The 25,698-nt window shown below is 40.0% G+C and overlaps 1 protein-coding gene across 2 annotated transcripts in view; it reads left to right on the top strand.

Annotated features, from left to right (window-relative positions):
- The first annotated feature begins 909 nt into the window (after positions 1-909).
- Positions 910-25,698, top strand: part of LOC111565892 (MICOS complex subunit mic25a-like) — a 65,767-nt gene continuing 40,978 nt past the window's right edge. Inside the window, exons 1-5 of one of the 2 annotated variants that reach the window (XM_035946414.2) lie at positions 910-1,145; positions 1,803-1,899; positions 2,432-2,486; positions 4,138-4,294; positions 18,565-18,585. In XM_035946414.2, coding sequence (XP_035802307.1) covers positions 1,062-1,145; positions 1,803-1,899; positions 2,432-2,486; positions 4,138-4,294; positions 18,565-18,585 — 414 coding nt within the window. In that variant the 5' untranslated portion in view covers positions 910-1,061. The remainder of the gene's footprint in view (positions 1,146-1,802; positions 1,900-2,431; positions 2,487-4,137; positions 4,295-18,564; positions 18,586-25,698) is intronic. The other variant, XM_023266198.3, reaches the window with a different exon arrangement.

Raw genomic sequence — 25,698 nt, 5'->3', positions numbered from 1 at the left:
ACATTTGGAAGCAGTGTAGCCTGTGATATTGGATTAAAATTGATCAACAGACACAGCTGCACCAAGCTTTAAAGTTTTCTGTCAAATGTTCAAGGAGTTGAACAGTAATATAACGTTGGTTTAATAGCAACAGCTACATGCCTGTGGTGTCCACAGCTGTCCATGAGCGCATGTACAAGTGGGTATAATGAAGGATTATTATGCTGGTCCACAGTCTCCATCGGAGTTCAGCTTAGCTGAAAACTGATGACTGCAAACGCCACATCATTTTCATACTCATACAAATATTCAGTGACCTCTCATGCCTTATGGATGGGTTCATTGCCATTCTAGGAGAGACCCCATCAAATGTGCCTTGTCAACTACAATTCTGGGCCTGTTTACTAATTGTATTTCCCACAGGTCTGAATGCAGATGTCACTTTAGTAATAGTTCCTGTTGAAACACTAACCAGTTTGAGCAGACGTTGTCACTGAAGCTCCTGCTATCTGTGCCCCAACAACAAACCCACTTTAAAAGTCAATTACATTATTTACTCTTACCAAACCTAAGACAAAATCAGAATAAAACTAGGCCTCCTCAGCATTTTTATACAAGTAACAGTTCAATTGCTTAATAGTACCATGGAGAGATCCTGTGTGCATTTTTCCAGTACTTTTTTCAGGTATTTCCTTTAATTTGTCTCCCGTCCACATATCCTCACATATCAAAGAAACTCATGTTTATCCTAAATACTAAGGAGTCATTCCTATCAATGTTGTTTTTGTTATTAAAAACGTCACAAGTGACGCTTTACATTCGTTGGACAAAGTTTAACTACAACTCCCATCAACCCGTCGTCCCATGATAAGGTAAGACGAGTCATTGGAGCCGAATTATTTCATCCAGCCAATGAGCTTAGAGGATACTGCGGTGTCAGAATGACCTTTATTGGAGTATTTTGACCAGCAGTCGCTGTGGCGGCGACTCCAGCCGCTTTCTTATATATGTCTCCCTGTCACAACAGTCGACCGGGCTTTTATTAGTGACTCTAATCGTGTGGGAACCGACAGCTCGTCAACATGGGAGGAAATGGAAGCACGACGAGGAAAGTGTCATTCGGACTGGACGAAGACGAGAAGGTCACAGTAATTGAAGGAGTGAAGGTAAATAATATATCGTCCTGCGTGAAATTGAGGGATGGGATGTGAATTATGTGAGTAGGTTTAGCGAGCGATGCTAATAAGTAATTTAATTCTGTCAGGGGTTCAGTCCAAAAGCATGACAGGTCCAAATAAAGTGTGTGAACAGGTCCCATATCCTCAGATGAACCCGTGTCAGACCCCCGTCCGTTATGCCCCGTTAGCAGCTGTCTTAAGTTTGTAGGCTACTCTTATGATGCTAGCAGTGAAATGCTAATAAACGCTAGCAAACTGTGTGTTTGCACAGTTTCTAAGTTACATGCTGGTGACATTTCGATAGCCAGTATGCTATGCGTTCATGATACCACTTGATATTTAAAGAGCAGACACACAGTTTTTCATTGTTAACCTGCAGATCTCACAGCAGTAATGTATTGTTGATCCATGTAGGCTAATAACTGCAGTCTTTATCACACTATTAGTGTTAGCTCAGGCACAGCTGCAGAGAAGCACATGATCTGCAGCTGGTGGACAAGTAAGTGACCTGTTCAAGGACACTTCAGTAGACTGTGTGATGGACTCCTTAACCAGTGAGCCTGTAATATGCTGCTCACTAATACACACATCTATCCTGCTTTCACGTCAAAGTCATGATGTGTTTGTTCCCACGTTCTGTCTCAGCTCTCAGAGGATGTGCTCCGGCGGATGAGGGACTCTCAGGGGTCTGACAGCACCAAGACACCGCCGTCTCCATCGGACAGCCGTAAATCACCACCAAGTACGTCCCAGTCAAAGACCTTTCCTTTCTCACAAACTTTCCATTGGTAAGCCCAGTATGTCAGCTACTATGTCCTCAGGCTGTGAGCATAGAGAGCTCAATACCAATAAATATCAATTCTGCTGCTTTGTAACATTTTCAGATTGTTCATTATAGGAAGGACAACAGCAAGCATGTACTGTTTCATTTATATGCACATGTTTATCAGAATATTACATTACAGAGTGTATGTTATTTGATTATATATATATGCTTGTTTATATATTTGCATGTCATAAAAGTGACATGTAGCTGTTGCTTAATCATTTATTCAGCATTAGAGATAGTGATTTGAATGAGGGTCCTGTTTTAGTCACCTTACCATAGATACTTGTTTATGACTAATGCCAAAAGGGAGTCCTCTGGGTCAGACCATAACCCTTCAACAGCAAGCATGTACTGTTTCATGTACATGCTTGCTGTAGCATGTACTGCAAATAAGATTCATTTTGTAATTGTTAATAATATTGGTATTTATCTCATTGATTTTCAGGTCCAAAACCAACAGGACCCTCCACTTCAGAAATACAGGAAGAAATGCGCAAAAAGTAGGTGATCATAATACCAAGGTCACTGTCCCTCTTTGTTTTGTCATGCATGTTTACAGTCTACGAGTGTACTTCTCAGCCTCACGGTAGAAGGATTGTTGTGTTATTTTTCAACATTGTCTACTTAAATGCACTTGGTCCACCAATGTTTAATGTTTAAGCTTTGGTATTGTGAAAGAAGGTCACATCTTGAGCCGCTAGATACTCCCCAGCAGCTTCAATGACCACCACACAAGAGGAATTTCAATTTAGGTAGCAGGCAGAAGTCAGATGATGCAGGTGAGTAAGGTGCAATGGGGCGAAAGTTCATCATCACTGGCATGGCTGCTTCTGCCACCTGTGCTGTGTGAATGAACGTATTGTACTGGAGCAACAGCCAACAAGCTTGAAGCTTTCTTTTCCATTTTTCTTTGTTGGCTTCAAAATTTGAGTTTTTGTGGACAGTGACATAAGGCTCTGAAATATACAGCTATGCCCCAAAGTAGGAGTAAAACCATTTGTTTCCGGGTGAGGCAGAGAACTTTTTGAAGTACCCTCGTACCTATGATTTTGTCATCTTAATTTAACTTGAGCTATAATTCTGCCATATTTGGTGAGGGAACTGCTATAACTTCACATGTATATTTTATTAATGCGCACTGGTCTTGGCTAACTTAAAATTCAACACTTCCCTGAATGAGAAGATGTGAACACATTATTTTAACATCAACTTTATAAATGACAGATTTTGCAGAAAATTTCATCTACAATAACTTAAATTCTCAAGGATTTAAACTGTTGTCACCTTTAACTTATGGTTAGTAGAAGTGGCAGTTACATAAAACAGCATACATTCAGTGCTAATGTGCAATGTTAATGGAGAACATCCACATGCTGAGCCACCTGTCAGCACTGCCTGTGCTGATTTACTCTGTATAACAGGCATGTTGCTATGCTGTTGGAATGCACATATAGTGTCCAGAGCCGTTATAGGTTTACATGTTGGCAAGTCAAACAGCTCGCACTCACTCTGACTGCAATACCATTTCCTATTGTTGTATATCATTATATTTAAATTATTGTGATTTTTTCCAACTGTTTGTAATGCAGTTAGTTCTTACTTATAGATCTACGTAGTTTACAAGTTAAAAAGGCAGGCCAAATATATGAGCTGTGTCAGATACAGTTGTAGAAGTATGATAGGCAATGGATAATGTCTTTGTAGCTGATAAACTTTTGCAGTATTTTTGAGACTACGTAGCTACGTAAACTGTTACTGGATCGCTTTTACGCTGCATTTCATGTTTAATTTTTTCCCATAAAGCAATTAATTAATGAAAGATCTTCTTATTGCTCTAATGACAAACAGTTAACCCGTGAAAATGACCATATTCATCCTTCAATCATTTTGGGCAAAATTATTCTTCCACAATTCCACTTTCCACTCTGCCACTACCAGGAGCAGAAGAAAACAAATCATAAGATAGTGTATATGATTTCTGGAGGCTTCATCCACAAAATATAGGTTTTAGCACTGATTTACAGAAACCAATATCTGTCTGACCTTGGTAGAAAACTCTCTGTGTGAACAAGAAGTTGCATATTGAGCAGACTTTCACTGGATAAATATAATGTCAAAGGTTAACAGCGCTTATCTTGCCCTACTTTTTAGCTTTGAGCGTCAACAGGCCCTGGTGCAGGAGGAGTTGGCCAGACTGGCCCAGAGGGAGAGAGACGCTGCAGCCGCCACAGGCCTGGATGAGCTGAACCCTGCCCTCATCTTGGAGAGGGGAAAGGCCCATGAAGAGCAGGAGAAGGCCAAGATACTGGTGAGTGATGCTTTGACGGTCTGTACCAGGAGAGCACATTGATTTTTACAACTTTATGTACAACTAAGTTTACAATTTCAATTTGAATTGGACTCAAAGATAAGTGTGAAGAGCATAGTTTGTAAAATATGGACATACATGTCACCATAGGTTTGTGAACCGACATTTAAAAGCCTCAGATTTTGAATTTCACTGTCAACAAGTGAGTTGGGGTGGATCTGACTGAGAACTGAGGACCCTACACGTGACGATATGGTAGTCACGTGTCAATTGCAAGGTAGTCCTCCTTAAAATGTTCACCTCTTTGTTACTCAAACTGTAATTTAAAAAAAGTGAACATCATACTGCTTTAAATCTTGAAGCTAGTGTTTGAGAACAGTACAACTTTACTGTGGAAACAAATTAAGGGAGATGTAGGGTCACTTTCTGATAAACTTCTGTACAAAAGGCCTTTTTTGTTATTTGCATCCAGAGGTGTCGCCCCCTAGTGACTATTAGAAAGATTGCAGGGGTAAGGCAGTTCTGCATAAGCTTCAATATAATGTTTGTAGCAGAGGAGGCTGCATTTCCTGAACCACGTTCCAGGACCCTTGTTTGTCACTGGATTGCCAAATTGTATGATCAATAAAGTAGAAAATAAAACAATTAAAAAGTCATAAAAATGAAGAAATGACAGTGTCACTCAAGGGCTGCATGTGTAAGTGTGTGTGCTAACCCTGGATGGAGTGTTTCTTTGCTTTTGTTAATGACCTGTATATTGATGAGTAATGATATATTGCTGATCATTAATTAAAACTTCTCTCTTGCTTTGGTTTGCTATAATTACACATTGTGGATTTCCTACTACCCCGTCTTTCTCTCTCTCTCCTCTCCAATTGATTTGTCCTGTAGTGTGTTTTCGGTGTGCTTGCCAGCTGTAATGAATACTGAATGAAGCCGCCAGCTTAGCTTACACTGATATGGGCTCCAAACCTTTAATAATGTTGCATTGCAATGAGAAACTGAACACTTTCCCCTCAAAGCCTTGTTTTCTACTTTCTCTGTCATTACAAGTCAATACAGGCTGTCAGTGTGTGCGCAGTCGTGTTTTTGTGTGTGTGCAGAGGTGGGGAGCTACTAAAGGTGTATTCTGTTTGTTTTTTGTACATTGAAAATACGTGCTGAGCCATATTTTGTGTGTGTGTGTGTGTGTGTGTGTGTGTGTGTGTGTGTGTGTGTGTGTGTGTGTGTGTGTGTGTGTGTGTGTGTGTGTGTGTGTGTGTGTGTGTGTGTGTGTGTGTGTGTGTGTGTGTGTGTGTGTGTGTGTGTGTGTGTGTGTACAAAGGCTGAACAATTCATAAATTAAATTGGGATTTCTATTTGAAACAATGCAGTTAGCGAATGACAAAGGCTGCAATGCACTGCGTTTGACCCAGGGTTTAAACTGTTGTGTCAGTGGTTTTTGACCTATAATCACAACATTTTTCAGAAAAATCACAATCACATATTTTCCCCTAATCGTCCTGCCCTTGTGTGTTTGTGTATGTGCAATCAAATGAAGTTTGGAATTTAGTTGGGTTCGCGTGCAAATAAAACTTTTATTTGTAAATTTAAATAACAGTATAAGGAAGGCTTTTGTTGCTTGTAGGTGGTGATAGAATTGATGAAGATGCTTTTAAAGCGTGAGAAAAATCCACAGAGCGTATGACTTTGAGTGTTTATGTGACCACCTGTTTGCCTCCCCATTCCAACCTTTAACTCTTTGTCACCTTTTTACCTTCTTTAGTCGCACCTCTGACTCTCACTTATATCTGCTTAGTTGTCTTAACACATTCATTGTTGCCCAAGTTGATGTCTCCACTGCCTAAAATGTAATGCATACTTAGAAGACAAAAAGCACCGAAACCTAACCAAATTAACTCCTTATATTAGGAAGAAAGATATTCGTGTTTTTGTTGTTTAGCTTCACCTTTTGAGGAGAATCAGACAACTCATAAATCTGATTTAAAAGCTTCTCTGGTAACAAATCTGTGCGCTTAGCAGGTGGGCTTCCCCCTCTTCTTTGCATTTCCCATCGACCTTGCATCCACCAGCAGCAACAAAGCTGGAGGCTCAAAGAACAAGTTTCCCCACCCCCTCTTTTTCCCTACTCCACCTTAAATTGCTCCACTTTAAGTAGTTTGGGAACCGCCTGAAGTATTTCTCTGAGGAAAAGACAGACACAGGCACAGAAATACAGTCACTATCACAATACTCAGACATATATATAGCAAACACCCCCCAGCCTGTGTCTCCACGTGCACTCCTGCCTCCCCAGCATGCAGGCAGTGTGTTGCTGTTGGGGTGAGGAGGGGGTGAGGGAGGTGTGAAGGCAATACCTGTCGAAGAGCTGAGCTGCTCCCCAAACTGCCTTAGGCTGCCTGTCACAAACACTCACTTTAGCAGTTTACCCCTGCCTCAGCACCAACTGCCACCGCTGGGACTATTCATTTTTGTATTTATATATCTGTGTCAGTATCTGCTGTTGCATGTGCAACTTGTGCATTAAATTGCCTGTCTGTCAATGTACATCAGAAGAAAGTGTGTGTATGTTGTGGGGAGATAACCGCTCACAAGATTCATTCATAGTTCAATCAATACTACATTTGCAGGTAGAAAGTGTGTGTGTGTGTGCGTGCGTGCGTGTGTGCGTGCGTGCGCGCATGCGTGCGCGTGTGTGTGCGTATGTGTATTAGGGATGTCCGATAATGGCATAAAAATACATTATCGGTCAATATCGTTATTGGGTTTTTTTTTGCCTATCATGTATATATGTATATGTATATATGTGTATATATATATATATATATATATTATATATATATATATATATATATATATATATATATATATATGTATATATGTATGTGTACGTATATATATATATATATATATATATACACATATATATATATATATATATATATATACACATATATATATATATATTCTTCCATCTAATCCATCATGACTGACAAGGCTGTACTCAACCAAAGAAAATCTTTGTCGATAGAAAGCGTAACTGCTCTTCAACCACTCAATATATCAAAAATCTGCACTTAATCTCTCTCTATACACACACACACACACACACACACACACACACACACACACACACACACACACACACACACACACATTTTGAGATATGCTGATTCTGATATATTTACACTCAAAGTCTCAAGTGGAAAAGTGGGAAACACAAAAGTTTGTGGAATACTTAGCTGGTAGACAAGTTAACATACTGTTTTTAGATGATATGTTAGTTGTGGAGCTGTGATATGCAAAAAGATGCGTATTTTACGTTTTATTGATTGGCCGTCTGTGTAATAAACTGCAGCCACACTGACAACTTCTGTTACATGACAATTAATTTGTAACTGACTTGGAGGAAACGTTAAGTAAATGTAGCTAATTGTTTCAAAAGTTACACCTAGCAGTTTCCATGAGGTTGGGCAAGTTCAACATTTTAACATGCTGGCTGTGTTAAACACACCTATTTTTCACAGGTAGACTGTTCCTCTCGCTGCCAAAAAAAATAATGGACTAAACCTGAAAGGCTTTTAATGTATCACTTATTTCCTCGTGAAAATAACACCAGCGATTGTCCGACCAATGAGAATTTGATCAGCTGAGTGCATCTCAACCAACCAATCGACCTGGAAACCACAGGCCAAATTATTCATATAGCATATTTAAGTTAAGCTGTAACTCATTAACGCCTGCCGTTAAGGCCGACTTGTTTGATATTCCACAATTATTGGCCAGGCATGGACAAGTATCTCAATGGGAGGAGCTTAAAGTACATCTCATTTCTTTCGTTTTGAATACTGATTGTTTTCAGTGCTAACACGCCAATATTGATGGAGAAGAAATTGTGTTTTTATAGAAGCTACAGTAATGTGGCTGGAATCAGGGTTGGTACAATGGCCGTGGCTGATGTGAAGTAATAATAACAGAATGTCCCTATGTATTCACGCCACATTTTGATGAAAATAATGGTTTATGTAGATATAAGGACACTCTGCTTTTGGATAGTACTATGTGTTTGATATGGATTTCCCACAAAAACACATTTGTAAGTAGAGGGGGGATTTCTAAGTTTGCATCTCTGGTTATTTTAAATGTATAACAGGCTATTTTTTGTGCTGTTACTTCTGAGTCATCCCCCCCATGACGTCCACTTTCACACCCCACATACAAAGGTGCTCCTAAGAAGTGTGTACTAGTTTTTTTTCAGTGTGCCGTCCTATCATATTGTGAGACTATATTTCACAGTTGCACCTTGAGTGAAGACACGGAAGAGATGACAAGTTACATTAACACCTAGTCTCTTCTCCTCTCCTTTCTTTCATTAGCACCTCCTGTATTTGTTTTTCCCCCTGCCTGTTGTCTCCACCTCAGAGGTGTCATTCCTGCTACAAGTAAAATGCAATTAGTATGCACAGGTATTCAGTGCTGAGCATCTCTCTCTCTCTCACACACACACGCACACACTCACACACATATGCAGACAATAACAAGCATCTGCTTTAAGCTATTGAATTTCACAAACCTCCTAGGTGGGTGAGAAGAATAGACTTTACTACTTGTGTATGGGTCATGGGGGAATGTTTGCAGCCCTGTATATTAAAATCTGTCTTTTATCTGCTGTCTCCAATGAAAAAACAGTGATAAGCAACAACATCAGTGGGTACAATTTTAATTCAGATCTGTTTAGTAGAATTTAATAAATCCAGGTGCACACATTTTAATGAAAGATATTGCAGGAACCAGTGAGCACTGGAAAGACACGATGCATATAAACATATCAGAAAATAAAATCAGAAAAGCAGGACAAATTACCTGTGTAACAGCTGTCCAGTTGTAAAGAATTTCTCATATAGCTGACATTGAGAGGGTTTAATATTTATTGAATGTTTGTATTGTATTATTTAAAATATACATGTTGTAATATTATGTGCTTATTTGTATTAGAAATGTCTCTAAATCCGTTCAAGTCACCTTAATTCCCCTCACTTTAATACTAGTCTTCTCCATCCAGAAGTTTATTAACCCTGGAAGCAATTTTCATGTCAATTTCAGTGTGGAAAATAGGTTACTCCTCATGCGTCATACTGCCTTGATACTCGTTCTTTATAGTCTATTCAAACCCAGGGGGAACATTTCCTTGACTCCCACAAACTTAACATTAAAAGTTGCACATTTTGTAACAGGCAAATCAAGTTGACACTGGCCTCAAGTCTGCCACATTCTCCTGTGATCAAAGTTTTACACAATGCAAATGACACAAAGCCCCCAAACAGTTTTGCTTAGATTTGATTGAACAGTAGGCTGTGATATATTTCTGCTAAAAGAAATCCCTTCTTCATCTGTAAAAAATAATGATATGTTGATATGAAAATTTAGTTGGTTGTGCAGTTTGAGCTGAAATGTGTGATAAGACGTGATGCGCCCATTTGGTCACTCCTGATGTTCCTGTTCTCTCACACCTCCTCCTTCCTTTAACACTCTCACCAGATTGTTGGGTATGCATTTCAACAGCAAATCAGGTAGTTCTTTAATGTCACATATATTCTAAATATCACTGCTTGGCTGTGATATTTAGTGCTTAGAGAAATTGGAAGATTGAAGTCTTTTAATTTGCTGAGGTGATTTATTTCACTCGCTGCATGGTTAGACCCTCTCTGTTCCTTTATAACCATATCACATTTGACCTCTCAATACCAGTGGCTGCATATTTTTGGTTACTAGTTGATATATGTAGTATTTAGATAAGGCTGTTTTGTTAGTGTAATAAAGAAACATACCCTGAAACGGTCACTAGATGGCACTGTTGGAGCATGTTTGGTTAACCTGGCCATTAAAAGCAGGATGGATGCTGCTCTGCACAGCAACACGTGCTCCTGGGCAACATGTTCTTCCAGCATTTATTCCTCCACCGCTGTCTCTCATCTTTTTATCTGTCTCGTGTATTTGTGTGTGATGTGTGCGTGTACGCGTGCATGTGCGTATGTACACGTGTGACTGATGACTCTGACTGAAGCATTTGACACTGTCCAAAAAAAATGACAATGAAAACCAGGGTGAAAAGCCCAACATTCATTAAAGTCTGACCTGAGATGACAAACAGTCAGACCACAGTGGTTGATGCCACACGTTAACACTATTACCCAGCTGCTGTGTAGAAACACGAGGAAATGACACCAGACAAGGGTGGAAATGTTGTGTGTTCCACTGAATATGCAGCCTTTCAGTTACAAGATGTTCTCGCTAACTAGCAGCCCCCCTACTGTCTAAGCCTAAAAGACATTTGTCTGATCACTGAATATAATTCTCTCCAGCGGATCTGTGTACTCGTTTCAGCACATTTCCTCACTCTCATTGATTTCTTTAACAATTATGTTTTAATTGAGTGTTATGTTAATGTTCTTTATCTCCATGATTGCACACAGTGTTGAAATTCCAAGGAGTCATTTATTAACATGGGATTTTTTTTTTTATTATGCTAGCCTACAATTTCATCCCTCATCACTGAACTAGCCTGTGGTTACATTATTGTGTCAGTTTTAGTCTCTTCAGAGCCTTTGAATGTTTGCCCTTAAACACCAGCTCTGTTGGTTCAGCTGTGTTCCAATAATCTGGGGGTGGGCTTTTTGTTCACTTGAACCAAGATGTCAATGTATATTTAAAATAATTGCAAATCCATTGGTTTTCAGCAGGTGATGGCACATCATTGTTGAGCAGATTACCTTGAAATAATAATGGGATTTTTGCAGTACAAGAAAAAGGTGGTTAGATATTCATAGGGTGGATATTCATCTTTGCAGATTGTATTTTGGTTATAGATATAAACAGTAAAAATCTGCATTTTTGGAAGCAGTTACATTTAAGTCAGCCTGTCACTTTACATGTAATGTATACAGATGGATTTCTGCTTTTTCTTTGTCTACCTTGACCCACCTGTGAAAAAAGACTGAAGCCACCAATATATGATGAAGCATTAGGCCAGAGATGTGCCAGAGAGCTCAGAGAAAGAGAAACATGGTCAAGAAGGGCTAGGAACTGGAAGGCAGAGAGAAATGTCTTGGAGACTGGCATAGTAATAGATTCAGATGTCTGACTCTGACTGCCAGCCGGCTAGATCGCCAACCCTGCTTGTTAGCCAAAGACTGAGAGAGAGAAAGGAATGAGAATGTATGAGAGAGGAGGAAGACGGATCAATAAAAAAAGGATTAATTGAAAAACAAGTTGAGATATGGCGGCAGAGTGAGAGAGGTATACGATGAAATTAAGTGGATGAACATCAGCCTTCAACCAAAGTACCAAGCCTGATGTGTGGTGACATACTGTGAAGGTGCACACGTGTACACATTGCACACACATAAACCCTACATTTGTGTTCTATGGAAACTGACTGAGTCTATAATACAGCAGTGATTCAGACACACTCACACATGGCTAAACCACTTGTTATCAGCGAGCATAATCACAGACTTGACATCTTTTCTGCATGTTAAAGCAGCTAAGCCCTTTGTGCACGCTCGCACTCGTTCACACACAGACGCACACACACTTTCGCTGCTCCCCCACCGTCTTCAGCAACGGTAATTGCTGACGAGCAGAGCGCTCACCGGATGAGGAGATTTTGATCGGTGCAGAGCGGTGAGAGAGCGCTTCGCACAAATCCTGTCGGTTCAAAGGACCAATGTGTCAGAGTGGAACACCTCTCCCATCAGAGAGCAGTTGTGATGTAATGTGACAGCTGGACAGGACTTATTATCCAGAGGAAAAATCATATTTCCCAGATGATTATTGTCATTGAAGGGCATAATGACTCATGTTTGAAGAATCAAAGTATGAGTGCTTTGAACTTTTGAAATTTCTTGTCCATTAAGGAAATTTTGAGTCTGTTCAAGTTGCATTTATCAAAGTCACAAAATAAACCAGTGATGTTATGTCACTGGATTTGATTTGCGTGTAAGTTGATTTTCACAAATGTAAGTTCCCAACATTTATAATCATGTGTAATTGTGTCTCAAAGATATGACGTATATGTAAGGAAATTATTTTTTGCAAACTAGATATTTTGCATTTGAAATATATAACAATTGGTTTTAATGCTTACTTTGATAGTTTCCCAGTTTTATTGTGTTTGGGATATATTTTATTACTTCATCTTACATTCAGTGCTGATGGATGGAGTGAATCTTTCCACTGAGGTACATTTATTTGTCAGTGAAAGTTAGAATTTTCTAAAGAAGTGTGTTCACAAATGGTCGCTGATTTTTTTTTAAAATTCTGGATGTTGTGTGTTTTGGAAAATAAGCATCACTGTTTTGGTTAAATGTGGTTTAAAAGAGAGAGGAATCCTACATTTTTTTGTTTTCCCCTCATTACTCCCTAATCCCTCATTCTCCTCTCCAACAAAACCTCTTTCTCTTATTCAAATGACTCTCTCTCTCTTTCTCCATCCTCTCTCTCACTGTCTTCCTCTTTGTGTCTTTTTTGCTATGTGTCTCTGTGACAGTCTGTGGTGGCAAAGCAGGCTGATGATGAAGTGTTAATTCATTTAACCTCCCCCGGCTATGTGACGAAAACACACATTTAATGAGCAAACAGCCAGATTAACCAATTCATGCCTTTGGTATTCCTACTGTACTGTGTGTGCCTGCTTGTGTGTCGGTTCATGTGTGTTTTTGTGGGTGCATGCAGGTGTGTACATCACCTACAGGTGTTAGTGTGATGACTCATGCATATGTATTGGAAAAGTTGTCCTGTTCTCCTGATAGGGGATGTGCATTTAGAGTGGATGTGTTAATAAGCCTTTTTGATCCATGGATGCCACGACCTACAAAAACATCTTTTCGCTTGTTGATGTGGTGTTGGCAAAAAAAAAGTATATAAAATATAATGAAAGCTTACTTACTTGAGTATTGTAATATATTGTAAAATATTGTAAGCAGCACTCAGGGAGACTGCCAAATGCAAGACAATTTGCTAGACTGACAACTGTCATATGTACTTTATTTGCATCCTGAATTGCTGCCCATGTACCAAAAAATACAGAAAATGCCACTGTGGCGTTCAAAATGATTCATAGATTTATTTGGGACATTTGTGATGTAATGTAGCGCCTCCTGCTGAAGTAAGTATCTAATTAACTCTAAATATTTGTTTCAATTGTGTACATATACACATACCGACCATAAATTTGAAATTTGATCCAGTTGTTACAGATTGAATATTCAACTTATGCTTTGGTTATTTGAATAAAAATGAGAGTTGACTAATGTATAAATATGCTGTAAGTTGTAATCAGCAACTCTTTCTCGATAAGGGAAATTATAGGGGGTTAACAGTTTTTCTCACAGCTATTTCATCAACTGTAATTAAACACCCCCTCAGGTGAAAATCAAGTTTTTTTTCCATGTTAACATCAGCATATCCATATGGTGTTTTTTTAGGCTGAGAGATACTTAATGAGCAAAATAAGCAGTCAGAGCGTTTCCACCTTCAGGGTTTAGTTTACAGATGTCTGAAAACACAGATTCAGATTTCAGGCGTTCATATGTAACAAACTTAAGGAGCCAATCCCGTCAACTTGCAGGGTGGGACTTTTTGTGTATTTGTTTTTCTTCAAAATTACTTTTATATTTGAAACTCTGTAGCTGAATTTCTCCAAACCTACAGCTTGCCATCCTGTGCTTTACAGTGTTTGAGAAGAGTGATAGGTGAGCTGGTGTGCTTCAGCTGTAAGTGGGTACAAACAGAGACAGGGAGTCATAAATCTGTACTTTTGAGATGACGCAACAGTGTAGAATTGCATCTAAAGCAGGAATGGACTTAAATCAAGTGTCTCACTGCTCAGGCTTGTCAAAGCTTGAAAAACAACAAAGATTTTCAGTACATTATCATAACTTGTCACTTTTATTGAAGTGATACAGTCGCAGAGTGGGAATTATTGAATGTCATTTCATGCATATGTGTACGTGGACACACTTGGCTGTCCATCATTCATTGTGCCTTTTAGGGCAAATCCAGACAAACACTCAAGCATCAGTGTAGACCAGATATGAGCTGGGGTAAAAGCACTCAGCTGTACCAGTGGTATTTATTACTGGCACACATGATGAATGTGCTTACCGTACTCATTCCCACTGAGATATGACAGGAAGAAAGCTGTCGGTGAATTAGCTCTTATTTTCTCCTCTCTGCCTCTATTTGTGTCTTTCTCCCTTTCTCTCCACTTCTTTCTCCCTAATTAAAAAGCCAAATCAGGAATTTAACTGCACAAACTGTGTCTTCCAGTGACATTCTCCAGCCTAATCCTCATTTTAGCCCTCTTTCCTCATCTCTCTCTCTCTGTCTCCTCTCCCGACTCCAAGTATAAAACCCACACCAAAATCTTTTCTCCCCAAACACATAGATTTATTCAAATGCAGCATTTGCATAATTCAGTATTTACATAATTGATTTCCAAGGAAGCGTTTCTCACCATGTGAGGTGCTGTTGGAGACCAAAAGGTCTCATCTTGTCACACATATGCATGCACGTACACACACACATGTACACAGTCTTAGTGAAGTGTCACATTCGCCGGCTCTGTTTTTCTGTTTTCTACTCCCACAGAGACACAGACGCACACACACACTGTGTTGCTGGACGGTTGAGACTTCAAGTCTAAATCAACCGTGAAGCGTTGCCAAGCTGGTGCATCTGGTGACCCTCGTGGTACACCCAACAAACATGATTCAGCTAAGCATAGATAATTACAATGTATTGATATTCATTAGGTTGGTGTGGTTGTCATTAACTTCACTGTCCTGGTAAATTATTTACACCTTTTTACCTTTGTAGATCATCTTGGTTGTGATAACATGTATTGAATCTCATGGTTATTCATCGGTTTGCATTTCTCATGAAATAATGCCATTTATGTAAACTCTGTTTGGAGGGAGTCCACCTCCACTGATGAACACAATTCACTTTGTATGATTAAATGCAAAATTATGAAAGTGCTACACATTTTCAGACCGTGTCTCCTGGAAGGTAGTCATAGTGTTCCATTTAGTTGTGTACATGAAAAAAAGCATAGAAATAGTTGTGCCAAGAATAAAATAAGATATTTAGAGAGCCTCCTTTCTTACCTTTATACAGCTGTCCGGTCTTGGCAGGGAGCCGTTGTGAACGTTGGATTCAGATTTGTGAAAGTTACAGAAATTTTTATCTGTTTGACCATTCATTGAACAGGTCCAGGGCCTATATGCCTTTGACCTTGGAGTGCAGGAAATAGAGGGCTGTTGTGGGTCGGCTGGTAACTGCTATTGTAAGCATAAACTCTTCTGGTTCAGATTCAGTTTCAATAGCGATCTTAAAGACTAGACATAACACAAGTGTTCTTGCTACGGTTACCTGCAGTTTAATCTGTCTGTCATTTTTTTAGAAATATGGGTAAAATGTTGACCTGAACTACTATATCTTATACTTTATAGACACCTGCAAACCAACATCCGGTGGTCTCCTTACTTGTGGAGTTACAATGAACTTGATTAGTAAGTCATTAAAATTACACGTAATAGCTTAGTCTAGGTAAACATCCTGGGACTGTCCCTTAGTTTAATTGTAACACTTTCCTGGCTGTGCTTTTGCTAGCTCAGTGGATCCAGACTCTTAATGTTCACTTTGAGGCTGCTGACTGCTGGTCATCAGGGAGCTCAGAGCGGATGTACCTGAAGTGCTATTGTCTGCTGTGGTCCATGGACTGCACCAAACTGCTTGGGTGTGTGTTTGTCTGCATCTGTATTAGAAAAAGCCCCTTCACCTCTCCTCTAAAGTCTTTCATCTATGGAAATGGGACCTCCACACTCCCGTGAGCTCTCTGTTGGGGTCCACACATACACAAACACAGTCACACTCAGACACATTCAGTTTAGGGCCAGCCACTGAAGAGTAGGGAGGTTAAACAGATGGCATCGGCTGTATCTGTTACACAGATTACCCAACATACGCACACACTCTTTCTACAGCAACTGGCTTTGTGAGTTCACCTCATTTAACTGAATGGTGTTTTTATGAGGCATGGCAACATTAGAGCCACCTACCGTTCTAATCTATCCATTTCTGTTCTGTGTCTAATACCAGACTGGGAGCACTTGGTAAGAAAGGCAAGACACAATATAGTGTCCTGTATGTCTGTCTTAAAAGTGAACATTATTTGATTTGTTGATAGTCTGACATATGCTGCTGTCATATAATATTTTATTGCTGCGGTCAGGACTCATACATATGCAGGTCTATAAATGATCATATAAACACAGTTAGGAAGCAGCCAGTCTTCAGTTCTGGCTGGACTACTTAAGAGGTGTCGTAAAACAGGCAATAAACACACACGCACATAAGATAGCTGCCATTTAAATATTATGGCGCAAGCTAAAAATAAACACGTACACCTGTATTAAAACTACACTCCAAAATAGTTTTTATGAAAGCAATATTTTTTACTTCAGGATACTTAATGATTGGAAAACAAAGTTACTTACAGGTCTTATGCAAAGGAACAGTCTGTGGCCTGCAAGTACCATCTGTCAGGAAGTTGTGTATCATCACATATGGTATTAGTTCAGTCATGTTTCATCTGAAACTTTACTACTTTTAGTAGTGATTGCATGAATTAATACAGCAACCAACACCAGCTTTATTAGACCACAGACTTCAGTTATATGTTCATTTGTATTTTGGCTTGTTTACATTTTATTACTTGAATTTTCTCTGTAAAGGCAGAAAATGGTGGATAAAATCAGTTGTGAAAGAAGTATTTAGATCTTTCATTTCATTAAAACAATTTGTAAGGTCTTACTATTGTAAGTGTTATAAGATTACATATGTTATGAATTGATGCTACATACACTACCAGTCAAAAGTTTGGACACACCTTCTCATTCAATGCTTTTTATTTATTTGTGTTATTTTCTACATTGTAGATTAATACTGAAGATTAACAATTTTTTGTTTACTACATAGTTCCAGATGTATTATAGATTTGATGTCTTCAGTATTAATCTACAATGTATAAAATAACTAAATAAAAACCATTGAATGAGAAAATGTGTCCAAACTTTTGGCTGGTAGTGTAAGTATAGCTGAACTGAATTGAATTAAAAGTACTATCACAGCATTGTAAAATATTTCATTATAGCTAAAGTAATCTAAATGAACTAAAAGTACTGGCTTGGTCACTCTGACTGATATCTTATTATGCAGCCATGTAGTTGATTTATAGTGAAACATCCATGTGTCAGAAGCATGTTTCTGCTGTAGCTTTTGCAGGTTGAACTAGTTTATTATATAAAGTTTCACATATAGGAACAGCATGGTAAATTTCAGGCCAGACGCCAAAAAGGGTGGAAATCGCTGTTTTCCTCTGTAACACAGACTTTTAGTTCAAGAACTTTTTATCCATTGTGTAAAATCCCTGTAAAGTGATTGCAGTAGAGTAGAAGTATAAAGTAGCAAAAAGTGGAAACACTTAAGTAAAGTAGAAGTAGGTCCAAATCATAGTTAAGAACAGTACTTTAGTATGGGTACTTAGTTACTCTTTTTCCACTTCACTTCTCTGTTTTCTGAGCAAGAATCGAGACACTTGAATAAACTAAATGTGGTGAATATAGGGGTGGTCAGGGCAGGGGGTGTAAATATTCATGCACTCATATTCATATTCACAACATCTTTAGTTTATAAAAAAGGTTTAGGATGACCTAAGAGAAAATAACAAATGCAATATCATATGTTGTTTCATTTCGAACTAGTAAGTTGCTTGGTTCCAGAAGCCATGTTGGGAGGCGTTGGATACATTATGAGTCTGTTAAAGGTTAAAATTACATCCCACACAGCATCAGACATCTGGCAAATTGCGTTCTATAACTACCAAGTACTCAGCCTAACATGTGCAACCTTGATTACTCTGTAAGGAACTGTACTAACCTTGTTCCCTCCTTGTTCTGCTTTTCACTTATTCCTTCTTCTGTTACGTCTTTCTCTTTGCTGTATAATCTCTCATTGTCCACATAATCTCCGGCTGTCCTTTTCTCATGTATGTCTTTACCTCACCTCTTCCCTTCCATAATGTACTCTATAATATACTTGTCTTTTATGCTCTTCCTCTTTGTCTCTCTAACCATCTCCTCCAACCGTGTGCTTTCCTTATACACTCTGCTGTCTTGCTAACCCTCTGTTCCTTCTCCCTCTCCCAGCCAGCAGATTTGGATGCCTGGGTAAGCAACGCTACCATTGCTAGTGCCTCCTCTTTTAACTTTTTCTTGCTCTTCCTTTCTCTCTCTCACTCTCTCTCTTCTCTATTCAAATGTCATGTTTTCATTGTGCATTAAAGCGAGGCTGTGAGTGTGCTGCCACCACCATTCCACACACCAACACTTTGGGAGGTATTCAGCTAGAAAATTACACATCATCTGTGCTGCTGGCAGAGGTGATTTTACACACAGACACACATACACACACATCCCATAAGCATCAAACAGCCGCTGTAGAAAGAAAAAATGCAGTGAGCACAGTACAGGGATTTGCAGATGTGCTGTTTCGGGGGTGCGTGTGTCAGTTAAGTTCGGATGAGATTAGATTGGATTACAATAAATGTAATGTCAATCAGTGTGTGTGTGTGTGTGTGTGTGTGTGTGTGTGTGTGTGTGTGTGTGTGTGTGTGTGTGTGTGTGTGTGTGTGTGTGTGTGTGTGTGTGTGTGTGTGTGTGTGCGTTTGTATTTATATCTCGATGGGGTCCACAACCTGACAAATCACTCACGCCGTGGGGTCCAATTTTTCCCGTGGGGCCCAAAACCGGGGCCCCACAGGCACAAGCATTGCAATCAATAGAAAATGGCCTCCTGACATGCCTGGTGCAATTTTCTTGAAAAAAAAAAATGGACCCCATGGAGTCTGACTTCACACAAAGTGTGTGTCGGACAGCGTCCCCAGTGGTCATTGGTGGGTACTGCAGTGTGTATATTTGCATCCGTGGGGTCCATTAACGGAGACGTGTGGTGTAAGTGTGTGTGACAAAAAAAATTCATATTTCATACAGATTTATTGCATTTTCAAGTGATTAGAAACTCGAATGTTATTGAATTACTTTGCTAAAATCAATTCAGGAATCAATTTAATCACTATAGCATCCTGTCATAGCAGTCAATTCGTTTTATTGGCAGTATGTATATGTAAATATAAATACATATTTTCATATAAATATTGTCATAGTGAGTTTTAGGATCTTCTCACTAATCCAATGTTAGGATGGTTTATTGTGCTGTTCCACTGCAATGTGTTCGGTGCAGAAACACGAGGAGATGCCACTGTAGTTTGACGTCTTTATTGAGCACTGCCTCACAGTATAACACATTCCATGAATATTCTGTGCAGCTCTGTATCTCCCACAGCTTCAGTCTCCTCTCCACTACAGTCAGTATACGCCTACCAATAGCCGTAACATCCTATTGGCTGTTGGCTGAGGTGACATGAGGGGTGAGCATGTCACTCACATGGGAAGAGAGGATTGCAACCTGGCTCACAAGAACTGCAATGAATCCTTTTTACAAATATAATGATAATGTACTAGTTAAAGGCAAACTGTGAATGTCATACCTCAAGAAAGTCCTGAGGGAATTTCTTCACATTTATGCCACACTCAAGAATTTAAACATCCACTTAGACTTGGACATTAACTGATTCGATTTTGAAGGTCAACAGGTCAAATGATGCATAAACAATTGTTTTTTGTCTATGACTCAAGAATTCACATTAATTATGACAAAGCGTTAAACAAAACCAACTGAGATAAAATTATTAAGTGATGACATGTATCCAAGGTATAACACTGAAGGTCAAAGGTCAGGCTCATTCCTAATAGTCAGATATTTCAAGAAAGGCTTGAGAGAATTCTTTCAAATTTGGCATAAATGTTGACATAGACTCAAGGATGAACTGAGTAGATTTTGATGGTCAAAGGTCAAGGTCACTGTGACCTAACAAAACATGTTTTTGGCTTTGTTTTATGAGATCACGTCAAATTAATTTGTTAATGATGACAAAACACACAAATGTCTGAAAGATTAAAGGTCAACAACAGAACACTGTCTCACAAAAATGCTATTTATGTCAGTTTATGGCCAACATCTCTCATGTTCCTATATCAGTTGACATGAGTGATGTCTATTTCTAAGCCTGTTGTCCTGTCTAATGCCTGATCTTCAGCTGACAGTGCCTGCTAACATGCTCCTGACACACCTGCAGCTCATCCTCACTAACTGCCACTCCCAACACCTGCAGTTTAAAGACCAATCTCTCCCTCCGCTCTCCACCAGTTTATTGTAAATCCACTCATGCTATCTGTTCAGTTTCTTTTCCTCGTGTGTTTCTTTCTGCTTGTAGCCCTGCTATTACCTCCAGTTCTGTAAATCCTCACTCAGACTGCTTCCCCATCACACCCAGTGTTAGGATGACTGTTTTACAGTTGGATAAAACAGGAGGCTTGAGGCGAGATAAGATGCAGGTCAACCTGGCATTTGTTCACCAACATTCACATTAAAAGAACACAAATAGCAAAGGTGGTTAACTGGTGTGTTGTGTCGCTCCTTTCCTCTCTCCTCGCTCTCACTCAACTGCCAGTCTTTTATAGGCATCCCCCTAATCAGCCCCTCAGGCCTACCAACATAAGGGTTAACCAAAATAATCAAACACAAGAATTTCCCAAAAACGCAATGTCTTTAATTTTAACTATAATAACAAACATTAAAACTGGATATCCATTTCCGAAAAACGACTACCAACATCCTCATCAAGCAATACATTTATTTTATCACCTGAAGAGATTTCTTCTCACCCTCTCCTCACCTACACTTGGTTCCTCCCGGAACCTTTAAAAAGATGTTCCAGCCCATGGGGACTCTTTGGCTGGAACACCTGCAGTGACAAAAGACAGGTGAGTCATGTCACACTTTTCAATTTATGCATTATCAAAACAATGCCCCACACCCACTTCTACAGGCATTCAGTTATAAATGAAGTCCAATCAATTAATCCTTGTACTCAAACTGTTGCTTTCTGCCTTGTAGGCCTCAGCAGGGTTTTCACCCAATGTTGCAAGGAGAAGCCACCAAACAGCACATGGCTGCACATGGCAGCACATGCCAGCCTCAAACCCACACTCATTAAATCCATAAGACACAGTCATTGTTTTGTGTCTTATTGTATCTTGAATGTGAATTCCATATAGGTAATGAAGCTACCTTCATTAGACCCAGTTTTCCTCCCTGGATTTTGCCCACTGCCCCATCTCCTACTAAGCTCTGCTTTCCCTCAGTTATAGTTTTTGGTTTTTGTAATTAACTCTAAACCTGCATCCGTCTCTGTGTCTCCTTTGGGAATACATAATATCAATATCTACAAACTGAATTCGCAGTAAACAGAAAATCTGCCCTCTGTGCCCTTCTCCTCCCTGACTGAGTATTCAGTATTTGTACAATGTCACTGCTTGTCTGTCAACAATAGTCACCTACAGTGTATATCAAAGTACGTCAAAGGAAAAGGTGAATCACTCAAAAAACTAAGCTGGGAGATTTAAAAAAGCAATTGGATATATCCTGGCCTTTTCCTTTACTTATTTTTAAACTTTTACACTGATTCATTAACTGTACCACTTTAACAGGGCTCTGCTTGAGTCACACTTGTAACTGTCTGAACAACAGCAATGATTCTGTTGCCTTTTGACCAATTTCTTAGTCTGATGTGATGTTGGAGGCCATAGTTATGCCCTGTTTCCCACATATTTCCTATATGTTTGCAGACTGACTCAGACTCAGTCCCATCCTTCATTTCTATCACAGCTGATCATCATCTGATTAACCATGCCAGGATATCAGTCACTAACAGTGTTTCAGTGTGCTGTTTCAGCAGTGGAGGGACTTGAGGGCATCACATTTCTAACCATTAGCATGAGGGTCTTCTGGCTCACTTCAAGTCAGCTACCAACCTCAATTGCATGTAGCATTTACCTGTCCTTTCCTGTGCAGTAAGCGTTATGCAAGGAACCCTGAAGCATGAACATTTTTTGAGTTGTTTCTGAATTTTGCTACCAACCTAGCATAGCCTTCATCTGCCAGCTGTGGTTGCAATGGTAACTTTGCTAATGTTTACCGAAATCTGGTGTGAAGTCTTTGGTTCCTATAAAATATTGTCTAATTATGGAACATAGTGGTGGGACCTCTGCATCTTACTCACTCCATTAGATTGGGATGCTGAGCCAAACTGAAGAAATCTATTTGAAATGGCAAGATGTGCTACTTTAGCTTGAGCAGAAGCAAACTCCACAAGGACAGGGCCTAGCTGTTCAAACAGGAGTGTGGGTCATAATGTTATGGGTATGAGCATGTCAGACAATTAGGACAACCAGGAAGAAGAGCATTTCAGATTTTGAATACAATGCTCTGGTAAAAATTAACCTTGATTACAGCTAGAGTACATGACCAACTACAGACCTCTCAAAAAGGCTCCTTAAACACAAATGTGGGTTTGTTATGGAAGTTGAAATTATATGCTCACACACATATGCACTGCTTGAATTTTATTTACCAGCTATATACGTTGTATATTTAATGCCAAAGTCATACATCATAACAGTAAACTATGAATCAATTTCAATGCTAGCTTGTACCTTGTATGTATCATCTAGCTATTCATACATGTATCCAACTGTATGTTATATGTTCCTTGTTCCCCTCCCCCCTTCTCCCCTTTCCTCTCCCTCTCTGCCTCTCTTCCTCTACCTCTACCTCTCCACCTCTACCTCTCTCTCTCTACCTCTACCTCTCCCTCTCTACCTCTACCCCTCTACCTCTCTACCTCTCTACATCTACCTCTCTACATCTACCTCTCCCTCTCTCCCTCTACCCCTCTACCTCGCTTCCTCTACCTCTTCTGTCCCCCTCAACCCGTCCGGCCAGCAGCAGATGGGTCCCCCCACATAAAGAGCCGGGTTCTGCTCAAGGTTTTTTTCCCTGTTAAAAGGGAGTTTTTTCTTGCCACTGCCCCATTAGGACTGCTCTGGGGGTTCAGGCATATGGTTTCTGTAAAGCGTCTTGATACAATTTGACCTGTAATTTGCGCTATATGAATTAAACTGAATTGAAGTGAATTGAAATGGTTACGCTAATGGAGGAATGACACTTTCATATCAAACACTTACTAAAAACAAGTACGCAGTCAACTAGTCTATTAAAAATACAAATGGACACACAAGCTGGGCATATTGATGAAGGTTATAGAAGTAAGAATCTTTCTCCAACCACAAATATTGAAAATGGCAAATAGTAGAACATGTCCTTTACCAAAGGAGACAATAAGCAGTGATACAGGTGTACCTCCATTTGATTGCGAGATTTAAATGAAGCAACCAGAAAATTAGTTTGCACAATAGTTAGCAAGGTCTTCAATCAAAAGACAAACAGAAACAATCATTCTGGGAATGGCAGTGTATTGTTGTTAATTTGGGGGATTATGAACAAAGTGGATGGTGTGGTGAAGAAGAACCACAAGAGGTTTATATTTTCAATAGGCCAGCTTTAACAGTTTACACTGTAAGTCAAGATGAATATCATGTAAACAAGGAGAGTCCTGAATGCCACTGGCAGAAGGGCATTCAGACATGGTAAAAAGATTGACTGGTTAATAAATTTCATCCACACCAAGTCATACATCATGCATTTACTGACATGAAAAGCCACATTAACTTTGAAGTTATGGCTATGGTTTTTACCTTTGACTGTCTTGCACAACTGGAGAAGTATAGCTTCTGTGCTGAAGTATATCTCCACTCATATTTTCAGAAAATGTTTGCATTAATCCTTCCTCTTGCAATGTTTTAAACAATGAGGTGCTTTGTGTACTGCCTTTTTGGCCAGTTGTTCGTTTTTCCACTCCATGTATGGCCATTTAATAAGTCCTGTTTGACGCGTTGAAAATACTGGTCACGTTCTGTGTGAATCTGCTTAATGCATCTCTTCATCTAACAGCTCATCCCCACTGCACTATGATCTCCTGCAATATTTAACTTGATCTGCAGATTAAACAACAGAAAATGGCCAAAAACTACATAACTAGACCCATTTTAACGTAAGTAAAGCACCAGTAATGAAGCTTTGCTAAGTTAGTGTCATAAACATCACATTTCCTGTTGCTTTCTTCATAACTGAAGTATCCCACTTGTTCCCTGATGGATCACTTTTATTGTGAAGGAATACCAACAGGAAATGTTAAGTTTTCCTTAACAGCAACTTAACACAGCTTTGCCATGTCATTACTGAGTGGAGGATGATATAGTCACCATGGGGACCACTAGACAGTAAAGGTGTGTACCAGCACCAAGTCAGAGGTAAGGGAGAAACACACACCTATAGCGGGCCCCACGCCGACCATGCCCATCCCCCATAGTCGGCATGGGGCCCGCTATAGGTGTGTGTTTCTCCCTTACCTCTGACTCGGTGCCGCAAAAGTCAGGAAGTGTGTACCAGCATCCACTCAGACATCAACTCCGCTCTGCTGTCTCTCCTCTCTGCTGTCTCTCCTCTCTGTCCTTTCCGCTGTCTCACCTCTCTGCTGTCTCTCCTCTCCGCTGTCCCTGTTGTCTCTTCTCTCTGCTGTCTCTCCTCTTCTCTGTCTCTCCTCTCATCTGTCTCTCTTCTCTGTCTCTCCTCTCTGCTGTCTCTCCTCTTCTCTGTCTCTCCTCTCCACTGTCCCTGTCGTCTCTCCTCTCTACTGTCTCGCCTCTCTGCGGTCTGTTCTCTCTGCTGTCTCTCCTCTCTGTCCTTTCCGCTGTCTCACCTCTCTGCTGTCTCTCCTCTCCGCTGTCCCTGTTGTCTCTTCTCTCTGCTGTCTCTCCTCTTCTCTGTCTCTCCTCTCATCTGTCTCTCTTCTCTGTCTCTCCTCTCTGCTGTCTCTCCTCTTCTCTGTCTCTCCTCTCCACTGTCCCTGTCATCTCTCCTCTCTACTGTCTCGCCTCTCTGCGGTCTGTTCTCTCTGCTGTCTCTCCTCTCTGTCCTTTCCGCTGTCTCACCTCTCTGCTGTCTCTCCTCTCCGCTGTCCCTGTTGTCTCTTCTCTCTGCTGTCTCTCCTCTTCTCTGTCTCTCCTCTCATCTGTCTCTCTTCTCTGTCTCTCCTCTCTGCTGTCTCTCCTCTTCTCTGTCTCTCCTCTCCACTGTCCCTGTCGTCTCTCCTCTCTACTGTCTCGCCTCTCTGCGGTCTGTTCTCTCTGCTGTCTCTCCTCTGTCCTTTCCGCTGTCTCACCTCTCTGCTGTCTCTCCTTTTCTCTGTCTCTCCTCTCTGT

The sequence above is a fragment of the Amphiprion ocellaris genome, chromosome 5 (genome assembly GCF_022539595.1).
Source record: "Amphiprion ocellaris isolate individual 3 ecotype Okinawa chromosome 5, ASM2253959v1, whole genome shotgun sequence".
Lineage (NCBI taxonomy): Eukaryota > Metazoa > Chordata > Actinopteri > Pomacentridae > Amphiprion > Amphiprion ocellaris.
This window is presented reverse-complemented; position numbering and strand designations above follow the sequence as displayed.